Raw genomic sequence first — 13,757 nt, forward strand, 5'->3', positions numbered from 1 at the left:
AATTTTAACACGTGTTATTTACAGACGGTTGGGCATAGAAGTTGAAACAGAGTTGGGAGAAGATCCATTTCGCTTCAGAACAAATTTACCAACACGTGCAGCAATCCTGACGTTAAAATTGACCTTAGAGGATCGAACTAAGAAGGACAAGCACACGTACATGCCTTCGTACATCTACAAAAGACATTCCATAATGTTACAGGTTTTAAAGGTGATCGGGATCGATACCAAGAAAGGAGTATGATCACTCTGCAGTGATACGCATCTAGAGCTCGTGTAAGCAGCAATAGAGAAAGGAGAATGATCACTCTGCAGTGATACGCATCTAGGACTCGTGTAAGCAGCAATAGAGAAAGGAGAATGATCACTCTGCAGTGATACGCATCTAGGACTCGGGTAAGCAGCAATAGAGAAAGAAGAATGATCACTCTGCAGTGATACGCATCTAGGACTCGGGTAAGCAGCAATAGAGAAAGGAGAATGATCACTCTGCAGTGATACGCATCTAGGACTCGGGTAAGCAGCAATAGAGAAAGGAGAATGATCACTCTGCAGTGATACGCATCTAGGACTCGGGTAAGCAGCAATAGAGAAAGGAGAATGATCACTCTGCAGTGATACGCATCTAGGACTCGGGTAAGCAGCAATAGAGAAAGGAGAATGATCACTCTGCAGTGATACGCATCTAGGACTCGGGTAAGCAGCAATAGAGAAAGGAGTGAGGAAAGGCTGCAGTTTGTTCTCTCTACTCTTCAGTGTTTTCATAGAGGGTGGTCAAAGAAATCAAAGAGGAATATGGAAAGAGAATCACAATCCAAGGAGAAGCAATGAAACTCTGAGGTATGGCGGTGATTTTTTCATTTTATCTGAGTCTGTGGAAGATCTCTAAAATCTGCTGGACGGGGTGGAAAAGGAGCACAATACATGTAAATCAATGCAAGGACGGCTGATATTATGATGGTGCTTAATTCTTGTGGAACATGAACATTGTGTAACGATAAGCTGAGTGAGATATTCTTTACATGTTGTCAGACATTTCATGTTAGAGCACAAGCTCCGTCGTTGTAAAGAAGAGAGCATTTCTTTGTGTCGAGAACAGTAGTACGTGAGGTCACCGGACCTCATATGTGATAGACGCTGTTGACTGACTTCATATCTTGGGTATATGATCTCCACGCTGTGATTGTTTTATTAATAATAAGCATAAACATTATGAGGCTTATCAACACAGCAGTGTCAAAGGTGCAGGGGTCCGCCATGCCAATTGCAAACCGAGTGTAGTCCACTGCAGAAGGGCTATTGGCGGTCGCTCAAAGAGGAGGAGCTTGTACCGGGATGTAGTGTCCCTCTGTAGCCGCTATCGAGCTTCCGGATTGTTCTAGAATCACTGGCCTGCCAATTTAAAACAACCCGTAGTGATCTCTGTGTGAGTGAGCTGCGGACGAAGTGTGGAGAATGGAACTGAGTGGTCTGTCTCTCGTGTTCAGCTGCTATGAGCGGGTGGTCGTGTGGAGCAACGGGAGGGAGTTCGACGCTGTATCGGTAAGGGACTGTTCGCGGTGAAGTAGGAGACTGTTGTGTGTGGGCTGTGAACTGAGTGAGTCTCTACGTGTTAGCCAAGAGAGCAGACAGTGACAGAACTTTTTGTACTGTGCCGTGCTCTGTGTGTGTAGATATGATTAACATACATTAGTGTAGAAGCTACCAGCCGTGTTTTCATTTGCCCAATTTAATACCCCGCCATCACGCTACGATAATATGTTCAAAGAGGGAAGATTAATTCTCGAATGATTGTCCTACAGCGAACAAGAAATTCACCACTAAAATGGGGAAATAACATTTTATGAAGTTGTATTATGGAGAAATTTACAAGCAATTTTTTCGATAGGAGCAAAATCTACATTTATCATTTCTCAAGAACAAATCAGAAAGTAGACAACCTCACTTGGAACGTTCTGAAACAACATACATACATACATACATACATACATACATACATTATCACTATAGACTGTTATGCCTTTCAGCGTTCAGTCTGCAAGCCTCTGTGAATTTATTAAACGTCGCCACAATCCTCTACTTGCAACTAGTGTTCTGGCTTCATTTAGTTCTATACCTCTTATCTTTAAATCGTTAGAAACCGAGTCTAACCATCGTCGTCTTGGTCTACCTCTACTTCTCTTACCCTCCATAGCAGAGTCCATTATTCTCCTAGGTAACCTATCCTCCTCCTTTCGCCTCACATGACCCCACCACCGAAGCCGGTTTATGCGTACAGCTTCATCCATCAAGTTCATTCCTAAATTAGCCTTTATCTCATCATTCCGAGTACCATCCTGCCATTGTTCCCACCTGTTTGTACCAGCAATCATTCTTGCTACTTTCATGTCTGTTACTTCTAACTTATGAATAAGATATCCTGAGTCCACCCAGCTTTCGCTACCGTAAAGCAAAGTTGGTCTGAAAACAGACCGATGTAACGATAGTTTCGTCTGGGAGCTGACTTCCTTCTTTCAGAATACTGTTGGTCGCAACTGAGAGCTCACTGCATTAGCTTTACGACACCTTGATTCAATCTCACTCACTATATTACCATCCTGGGAGAATGCACAACCTAAATACTTGAAATTATCGACCTGTTCTAGCTTTGTATCACCAATCTAACATTCAATTCTGTTGAATTTCTTACCTACGAACATCAATTTAGTCTTCGAGAGACTAATTTTCATACCATACTCATTTTCAAGTTCCAAGATATTACACTGCAGGCTTTCGTCACAATCTGCCATTAGGACCAAGTCGTCAGCATAGGCCAGACTGCTTATTACATCTCCACCTAACTGAATCCCTCCCTGCCATTTTATACCTTTCAGCAGATGATCCATGTAAACTACGAACAGCAAAGGTGAAAGATTACAGCCTTGTCCAACCCCTGTAAGTACCCTGAACCAAGAACTCATTCCACCATCAATTCTTACTGAAGCCCAATTGTCAACATAAATACCGTTGATTGATTTTAATAATCTACCTTTAATTCCATAGTCCCCCAGTATAGCGAAGACCTTCTCCCTCGGTACCCTGTCGTATGCTTTCTCTAGATCTACGAAACATAAACACAACTGCCTATTCCTCTCGTAGCATTTTTCAGTTACCTGGCGCATACTGAAAATCTGATCCTGACAGCCTCTCTGTGGTCTGAAACCACACTGGGTTTCATCCAACTTCCTCTCAACCACTGATCGCACCCTCCCTTCCAAGATGCCAGTGAATACTTTGCCTGGTATACTAATCAATGAGATACCTCGATAGTTGTTGCAATCCTTCCTGTTCCCTTGCTTATAGATAGGTGCAACTACTGCTTTTGTCCAATCTGAAGGCACCTTACCAACACTCCATGCTAATTTTACTACTCTATGAAGCCATTTCATCCCTGCCTTCCCACTATACTTCACCATTTCAGGTCTAATTTCATCTATTCCTGCTGCTTTATGACAATGGAGTTTATTGACCATTCTTTCCACTTCCTATAGCATAAGCTATATTAAAATGACTGAAGGCCGTGGACTGACATTGATGGAAGACTGTAAATAAGTACTGTGCTGTGACGTAGGAGCCGAGAACAGCGTATTCCAAGTGTCCACGCTTCGTCATGTGTTACTACAGTGCACTCTTTGTAATAATGACTTGGAGATCTATCTGCAGATCACTAACAAGAATCTTTGTTCACTATTATCAATCCTCCTGATATCCACGAGACCTGACCAGAGTAGTTGGGAGAGTCACTTGATCCTCTACGACAACCATCCCTAGGCGGACCCCTACGTATCTTAAAGTGGCCCGTTATAATAATGTATTGTTATTGTACACACACACTTTATAGACCTTTGTACTAAATATTGTAACTATGTCTTCACTGCTGTACTTGGCCAATAGACGGTACAAGTTATTACAAGACAGTGTAAGTGATGTAATTGTGAGACTCTTGGAATTGCTAGTATCCACAGTCAAGCCATATTTTACGCCACTGGTTGAAAAAATCCCGTGGATCAGAAATTCCTTCTTTGAAACTGAACACGAAATGCCCTCGGTTGAGGAAGATCAGCTAGCCGAACTACAGTACCTTGGCAGAGAGAAAGTGAAAAAGCAATTGAAGTATGATATGGGTGGAGAATCAGATGAGGTGGCATGTTCAGCTCCAGGAATTTCCATGAATGTACCACAACTCTGCGTCTCTGATCGATAATAATTTCTAGGACGGAAATAATCAGTTTAATGTCTTTCATGACAACACACCTCTGTGTGCACTCATACACATGAAAACGAAGTGTAGAGACTGCGAGTGACTACACCATCAGTCCCTTAGATCCAAGCCAAGTTTGACATTGTTTTATAATTTCAGTGCATTTATACACTTTCTTCTTGTGAATGAAGTTAATTTCTAAACAGTAAGTGTTAGTCCTAAATTATACGAATAAAATCAAACAGGATATCATTACAAAAATCTGTTTTTGTTTTGTTTAATGAGTGCAGTGGCTAAGGGGTCCTTGAACATGTGACCTTTATGACCTTTATTCATTTTCTTAGTTTCGTCCTCTGGATCCTTAAGGTCGCTGGCCTTTAGTCTGTGGTTCCCGCATCAAATCAGCGGTTTGCTCCAGGTGACCGTTCACAGTTTACGTCAAAATGGAAGTCGAGGTTGGTCACTGGGAAATCTAGATTATGGAAATTCTATGAAGTCTCTCAGTAATTGCTGCCGAACTCCTGGAACAAGAATATGCCCATTGACCAGTGGCTCGTTTACGAATCCTTGGCTTGACATAGACGTTCAGTGCTCTTGTTTGATGGTCGGTATTCAACTCTCGATAGAAATCACTAAACGCCCGAATAATTTTAACAAAGGTGATGGCTATATGCTGAGTAGATCATGGCTACCCTCCATAATTAACTCGTCAACGTCTTTCTCCGTGACTCGGGGGGCTCTGGAATGAACCATATTTCTAACTGGATCTCTCTATCTTGAGACTGGTTACTATGGAGTGACAGTTGACATTTATGCTTTTTTACTGCTCTGAAGACGATCCTGGTCGCAGGATCGAAACGCGTCAGCTAATAATTAATATTACACGATATAATATCCCGAAATAATTATTATAATGCCATTTAGCGGTCGTGAAAGTCTACGTATTAAGAAGGCTATTATGTGAAACCGTGACCTGAATCAAAGTACGGAATGGAGAACACGACCTGAACCGAGTAACATGAGTAAATATAGATCACATCGAGCACCCTCGCAGTCCAGGCTAATCGGCGAAGACAATTCACAACATATTCAGGTGTAAGCTTAAAGGAGGTGAATTAAGTATCCCTTTTATTCAGCGTAGGAACACCTTGAAATTAATAAGTTTTGTGTTAATAGTCTGAGTGTAAAAGGAGTGAAACTTGGACCCTGTGAGAAACAAGTAAAGGACAGGCTAGATGCAGCTGAGATGTGGTTTTGGAGACCATTTAACCGAACAAGATGGACTGAAAGGAAAGTAACACCATAGTGTCAAGTGAGGTGAATGAAAATATAATCCTCATCAGAGAAATAAAGAAAAGAAATGTAAAACTCCTTGCGTACCTAATGATACGAAACAGTTTCATTTGCAACATCACGGAAGGAACGTTCTTGGTAAAAAGGGGAAAAGAAGACCGAGACTTCCGTACATCAATAAGCTCAACTTAATCACGCAAATTAAATTCAGCTCGTAAGAGGGGATAAAATGCTGTCAATTTGTATAGAAAGTTGGCTGTAATAACAAATCACAGGCTTTAGTAAACTATGATGACGATGATAATATATATTACTCAGAAGCTATGGAGGACTCTTGTAATTACAAGTGGTCAGAGAGCTCCTATTTTGTACTTACCCTAATCAGTGCGATGTCATTATGATGGTGCTTGACGTCATATTTCTCATGTATAATAAAATCATTAGACGAAATGTGGTAAGAAGATCCTTTGGCAGGATAAACCCAAAGAGAACGGAATTCATCAGAAGGACCTCTAAAATAATGAGAATTATTATTAGAATTAATCTTAAATACAAACTCTCGATAATGACAGTTGTATTGATAAAATGAATGCATAAACATACCTAAGAACGAGACAGTGTGCTGCTGTTAGCACCCAGTGTTTGTTGATCACTGATCCCGCACAGAAGTTCATAATATTCGCAGACCCGTTCCAAAATGTTTCCCGAAGGAATACCTGAAAAGAAGAAACAATGCGTGTTACCCTCGATATTTTACCTGTCCAAGGCCTCAGTACATAAACAAAATGCCGTAGCTCGTAAACATGATATTACAATGAAGCACCTCCGATGAGCTTCGAACTCAGCCCGGTATCGAAGTCTCATCTCCCCTACTAGAATGGTACGCTAGCTAAGTCGGTACAACATTACGGGTCTGAATGGACCGTCCGATGGGGCGATAATCTTCTAATTATCTCTATAGTAGGGGAATAATAATTATGAAAGGAATACTAGCTCATTACTAATGAGAAGAGAAACTATATCTTATATAACAATTTTACTACACTAGTGAAACACATCTTATTCGCATGGATATGCCATACAATACACTTTACAAATAATATTTAGAGTGATCTTGACGTTTTAAATGTTTGGTAGTCTCTTTCTACACTTCATTGTACGTTCAATTATTTCAAACTTAAAGAGGCGTTTCCTCTTGAATTAGTTACCATTTGCACTTGCATCTAGCACAGTGCGCATTGCCTATCACGATTATACATATTTAATTAGTATGGGCATACTCTGCTATAATTCTCTTTATCTGTCGAGAATTAATATATTCAAATTATACCGAGTTACGATACCCTAACATCGGATGAACTGAAGTAAATTGTATGTTTCTATGACTACATTTCCAAATATTTGAAGGCCGTATCACGTCATTTCCCTAAATTAATCAATGCTGAATATGCAATGTAACACAGGCTTGTTTCATTGGTATTCAAGCAAATACCTAACATGACATTATATACTACGCTGCACTTCTGTGTACGAACAATAGAGCGACTTCAAACATCCAATATCTCATGAATATAAAATTTGCACTTCCTGTAATAAATAGACAAAACATATGCACTTTAAATACACTAGATATAGTTGCAGAGTATTCACTCCATCTGTCGGTAGTAACAGCGAGCACCAACTTTCACTGTTTCCCAGGAATGAACCTGGGTCTCCTGAGACATGGAATATGTTAACCTATAACCCTATGCGTTCTGAATGGTTAAAGAAGAAATTGGTGGGATCGCTCATCTCAGAACACTGGAGCATAATTAACGGTATTATTAATAAATGGTAGCTTGGAATCATTGTTTCGAGGGAAATACGACAGATATTACTCCTTTACCCTTCACAAACAGAGCGAGCGCTCGTCCCGTCTCGTTCCTTAACCAGGTAACATAAATCACGCCAGCTGTGACGTGGTTCACTTATCTATGGCGCGGCATGCACTTCGCGCTAATCTATTTAACTAGAAAGGAGCTTCATCTACATTTCACAATACCACGGCCAAGCTAGAGCCTGTCGCCTTCCCCTCGATACGCCGGAAACAAGCCACCTTGAAGATGAATCTATTGCATGGGTCAAGTTATTCCAAGCACTCCCGAGCTAAATACGTATGAAATGTATATTCCAATTGCATGTCTCGTTCGTTGTCTCCGACGTCTTAAATTCTAAACGGGGGTTTCCTATCTCATTATGTGGAGTGTCCAATCAACAAATGGAAAAAACTTGTGATGACTGCTGTCAGCTAGTGAATCGGTGATGATCTGAGTACTCAACCTTCAGCAACCACGAACACAGCTTTACAGGGGGGCACACCCATATATTTACTCGGTCTTCATGATGCCCTCAGCGATGTGAAGTCCTCTGATGACCAAATGATGAGTCACGAACATGACGGCTTGATCTCATGCGAAGTTCCGGACGATCTCTGCTATACAATGCGAAATTTCGGCGGGCAGCTAGATGTCTCGTTCTCTCTGCTATACAAGGTGAAATTCCGGCAGACAACTAGACATCTAGTTCACTCCGACGTTCTTGTGGACTCCTTATGTAAATGAGGGGAAGTTATTTCATGTGAATGCGTTGGTTTATATCACATATCACAGATTAAATATGAAGTTGGATCTGCTCAATGACACGAGCACCCCAGCCTATTGACGGTTATGTCTCTGAAGCCCGACACTATTTCCTCCTCATCTACCTATCCTTCTTATTGATAGTTACTCTAGGCCCTGAAGTTTCACTGGTTCACTTGGAAATGTCGCTGGACACGCTACTAATATGTTAACACTTTCGTACTACATAACAATAATTCAGGCATACTCCACTGCACTTAGTCATATGTAGGTCGAGCTCTTCACTGCGTTAGGGATTTATTTGACGAGGCACTACCCTTATACACTGCCAACAATGGGCCGTTCATTCTCTTCCCTAAATATTTCACGTCCGTTTCTGACACGTTTTCTCCACGCACTTAGCTAAGTACTTGCCTATTTATGTTAATTGAGCCGTACTAGTATAGCTATATATGAGGCTCGATGCACGACCTCCTCGTCACACGGACAACGATCATCACGTTTTCGTACCGTTTCTACTAAACACTGTGCCTTACACTGTAAACGTAAATAGCTTAATCAGATTGTGGTTACTTCCACATAAATCACAGACTTTAATACATCAGTGTAATGTACTGTTCGCACTTCACAAAGAAATCACACACAAGTCTCGACGAACTGGTAACGAACTGATAACGAACTGAAAATGAACTGCTGGTGTCTGTTTCGCAGCTCCGTAAGATATAGGCAAGACACCCTGAAGCCGGCAGAGGGGGGAAAACACGCCTCTTTCTCAAAATGCGCTCCGGTAACACGTGTCGTACAGTATCAAGTTGTAGCAGCTGTACTCCCATTTTCACTGAGTGAATCTTAGTAAAATAGCTTCGTGGATTCTCGAGCGATCTTAAAAGCGTCTTTTGGACTCTGTCGATGGATGGTGACGAGTGCTAGCGGAATCCTTGAGCTCGTTACCATGGTCAAGACCCAACATCTGGTAATCATTAATACGCACGCTTGTTACGGCGTAATTACCGTTCTTTCAATTATGTAGAGCACTTCTCAGCTTCATAATTATTTGTAAAATTCTCTGATTCAAATGAATGTTTGCACGTGACTATCCGTTGAGTACTGTTGGATTTGTATTAATTGTCTTGTGAAAAACAATTGAACTCGGTGAGTTGGCAGTGGTGAATGGATGAGGGAAATACGGTATAATGTTAATTCTTACGTTGGATATCCTCCATGAGCTCTGCTAGTGACCTAGATACTCAGTCACATGATAATGCGTCTCTTTTCATCTCGCTCGCGGTTGGAGTGAGAAAACTTCAAGTACCAGCGCTCCTGCAATGCCCCGCTGCTAATTACTAACAACTAGAGTTGGGTCGTGCGAGTCAGCGTACTGTCATTCGTGTCCCGGAACGGGTGGAAAAATCCTAACTTGGACAATTTTCATCGTAGAATGACCCGGAAAACGGCATAATACATCTCCTGAGTATCATGATATACGTTGTGAACGGTCACAATATGTAGAGGAAACAAACACATGCCGTAAGTAAGGTCATGATAGAAGATAAACATTACTGGAATATAAAATAAACTTCTTCTTCCAGAAGTTCCATACTCAAACAAACTCGCGAAACACAATTCGTGACCTTGGTCAAATCGCATTCGCCACGTCAAGGATGGAAGTTTTGTTTTAACGTTGTTTGCTTTGAATTGCCGCGCGCCTTGGCCAGAACGCTCTAAATTCGTTGTTTGTTTCTAGTAGGGAACTTCATTGAAGAATCTGTAGGTATAGACTCCGAGCTCTTCACCTATATGTGTGAACACTTAGGCCATGAAGGTATATAAAAGTAGTTTATCTGCTAACTCACATTAGTTTCACAATATTCTGCTAACTGGAGTTACCATGCAGTTTCCCAATCATCAGCCATCAATGATCTGTCCCTATCTGCAACTTTCTTAAACGTTTTCAAAGAAGTTGATTTTTTCCAACATTACCGGTACCCTTGATAATGTATTCAATCCTAGTCTTTGTATACCGCGTGGCATCAGCTTCTGTAGTGCAGATCGTCTGAAGCGGGGCCGCCCACCAATTTCTCACTAGAGACATTTAAGATGCCTCGTACGGATGCCTGCAAATAGTTTCTCATTTCACACAGTCCCGCTGAGCTGCGTGACGGTATTACAGAACGTCTAAAACAGAACATTTAATGACGGCAATCAATCAATCAATCAATCAATCAATCAATCAATCAATCAATCAATCAATCAATCAATCAATCAATCAATCAATCAATCAATCAATCAATCAATCAATCAATCAATCAATCAATCAATCAATCAATCAATCAATCAATCAATCAATCAATCAATCAATCAATCAATCAATCAATCAATCAATCAATCAATCAATCAATCAATCAATCAATCAATCAATCAATCAATCAATCGATCAATCAATCAATCATAATTGATCTGAATATAGTACTGTTGCTCTGGTGTCAGATTTCTGATCAGTTGTTTACCTGGAATTTTTAAAAATGATTTCGAGTAACTCCGAAATTTATCGAAGATATTCCATCATACATTATTGCATTCTGTAAACTGGTTCCCCGTCTTTCCATTTGCTGTATAATACTATTTCTGTGAATATTGAATTTTCACGACCGCATTGTAATCGAAACCGACTTTCAACGTATTAGGTCGTGTTACGTATATTTAGTACATGTTGAAGAGATGTTAAGTACAGAACAAAAATGGCCAACCAGACACCAGTGGGATCCGAGCCCACAACCTCCCGATTTCGCGTCGGTCGCTCTACCAATTGAGCTACGGTGGCCTAGGCCATCTTCGTTCTTTTGGAAAGGATCTAAGCTACAGATCTGGCACAACTGTCATCACGCGAAATCGGGAGGTTGTGGGTTCGGATCCCACTGGTGTCTGCTTGGCCATTTTTGTTCTGTACTTAACACCTCTTCAACACGTACTAAATGTACGTAAGATGACCTAATAGGTTGGAAGTACGTTTCGAATACTATTTCTCTTTATAGTTCCTCATCATTTATTTGCTTAGTACTTGTTTATTCTGTTCGTGCTCCAGCGAATCTTCACCCTCATATTAATTCACACATGAGATGTTTTGTGGCGAAACTACGTCATCCCTCCGCCACAGGAACCTAGAGCGCAGCAGCTGGACCTCGGCACACTAGGCAGCGCCAGTGAAAGCGTGTAGACTGCCCATCTCCTTTATGATTTCCATGGCAGCATAATCAAAACAAGATATAGTAAACAAATACATCGAGTGCCTTTCTACACATTGTTATCTATGGACGGTATTGTAGGAAACAACAGTAGTTCCGCACAGTTCTATTCAAATGTTGTGTTTACTGTAGCTGGCAAGTCAGGAAGCGTAATGTTCCCCACATTTGATACAGTGATACTGTTTTCTACATAAAGTCGGTGTTATTCACACGCTAGTTACCGCCGTCGCTATGGAGCAATTACAACAGCACCTACAGCAATTACAACAGCAAAATCGCCGCCTACAACAGGAACTTCAACAGCAAACGCCGCAATCATCACCCTCAGACAAGCCGGCGTTGTGATTCGCTCAGACAGAAGCGCAGTTCAATGTATCCGGTATCACGCAAGACGCTACAAAATACGCGTACATTGTTTCCCAGCTGGACAGTCGCTATGCCGCGGAAGTTGAAGATATTTTTACCAACCCTCCGGCGCAAAATACATAAGCGTATCTGCGTACCGAACTCATTCGGCGTCTTTTCCTATCGGAAGAGCAACGCGTTCTTCAACAGCTCATGGAGGAGGAGCTCGGTGACCGAAAGCCATCAAAGTTCTTACGACACCTTAGGTCTCTCGCCGGCTGCACACAAGTACAAGATAAGATCATAAGACAGTTATGGATACAGCGCCTGCCATCACAAGTACAGGCCATTTTACAAACACAGAGTGAGATGCCGCTAGATAAAGTTGCCGTCCTGGCTGAAAAAGTTCTTGAGGTTTCACCCGTGTCATTTCCCGCCACTGTTCACGCCGTAAGTACACCACCAGTTAGTGAGGTGAGCCAGCTCGCGAAGAGGATAGATGAACTCTCACACCAGACGGCAGCACTGCAAACTTCCTTCCGCGCACGCTCTCGACTCTCATTCCCGTGATCGGCCAAGCCGTCCTAGCAACAGCCGCAGGTCTTCTCCGCCAGCCGGTGCACAACGTGTCTGCTGTTACTTTCGCCGCTTCCGCGAAAAGGCACAGAAATTCGAATCACCTTTCAGATTCCCGTCAAACACCAGCAGCAATCAGTGACGGTGGTAAATGGTTGCCCAACACACGGAAACCGCCTCTTTATCACGGAGAAGAGCAGTAAACATCAATTTCTGATCGGCACTGGGTCGGATTTGCGTTGCTTCCCGCATAAATTTCTGAAGGGGCGTCGCCATCAGACCAGTTATGAACTCGCAACTGCCAATAGTTCCACAATCCATACATACGGGACTCTCCACATGAAACTCAATCTCAGACTCCGACGAGACATTTCATGGAAATCTGTTTTTGCCGCCGTCACACTTTCTATCATAGGATCAGACTTCCTCGCCTATTACCATCTTCTGCCAGACTGTCGTAACAAACGCTTGGTCTACGGCATCACAGGCTTATCAGTAAACGTCCAAACTGCTAACTCTCTACAGCCCAGTGTGAAGGCTCTCAATGTACCGACTACGTTTCATGAAATTTTAAAGGAATATTCCGACTTCACTCGTCCATCTGGAGCCCGGCGAAAAGTACGCCATTCTACGGTACATTTCATCCGCACCACACCAGGACCACCTGTCTCTTGCTGAGCTCGTCGTCTCGCCCAGGATCGTCTCCAGATCGCTAAGAAGGAGTTTTATGACTTGCTTCTGGAAGGTACAGCACAACGCTCTGAGGGTCCTTGGTCGTCACCGCTCCATTTGGTACCGAAGAAGGACGAAGGCTGGCGGCCCTGCGGAGATTATCGTGCCTTAAACTCACGGACCATTCCTGACATGTATCCACCTCGGCATCTCCATGATTTCAGCCATCAGCTCTGCGGATGCACTATTTTCTCCGTTATCGACCTAGTGAAGGCCTAAACTCAGATTTCCGTGAACACAAGTGACATTCCGAAGACCGCAATCATAACGCCGTTCGGACCCTTTGAGTTTCCTTTCATGACCATCGGACTGCGCAATGCTGGTCAAACCTTTCAAAGATTCATAGACGAAGTATTATCAGGTCTGGATTTCACTTTCGCGTACGTCGACGACATCTTGGTCTTCTCTAAGAGTCCCGAAGAATACAAGCGCCACCTACGAGATCTCTTCCACCGCCTCTCTGAGTATGGCATCCTGATTAACGCTACCAGGAGTGTCTTAGCATCTCCAAGAGTCACCTCTCTCGGATACGAAGTCTACGCCGCAGGGACACGACCCAGCCGGAACGCATCACAGCTCTGCAGCATTTTCCTCTCCCGAAAACTGCACGAGATCACAGGCATTTCCTGCGAATGACCAACTTCTATCGCCGTTTCCTTCCCTAGGCTTCGCAGTACCTGGCTCCACTCCTCGCAGATGTACCCAATTTAC

At 42.5% G+C, this 13,757-nt stretch overlaps 1 protein-coding gene across 1 annotated transcript in view; it reads right to left on the reverse strand.

Moving 5' to 3' along the window:
- The window catches only part of LOC136884458 (chymotrypsin-1-like), a 90,024-nt gene that overhangs the window by 12,725 nt on the left and 63,542 nt on the right, over nt 1-13,757 (reverse strand). Inside the window, exons 3-4 of the mRNA XM_068229821.1 lie at nt 6,137-6,249; nt 5,910-6,045 (exon numbers count right to left, since the gene is read on the reverse strand). Coding sequence (XP_068085922.1) covers nt 5,910-6,045; nt 6,137-6,249 — 249 coding nt within the window. The remainder of the gene's footprint in view (nt 1-5,909; nt 6,046-6,136; nt 6,250-13,757) is intronic.

This window comes from Anabrus simplex, chromosome 12, assembly GCF_040414725.1.
Source record: "Anabrus simplex isolate iqAnaSimp1 chromosome 12, ASM4041472v1, whole genome shotgun sequence".
NCBI classification, from domain to species: Eukaryota; Metazoa; Arthropoda; class Insecta; order Orthoptera; family Tettigoniidae; genus Anabrus; species Anabrus simplex.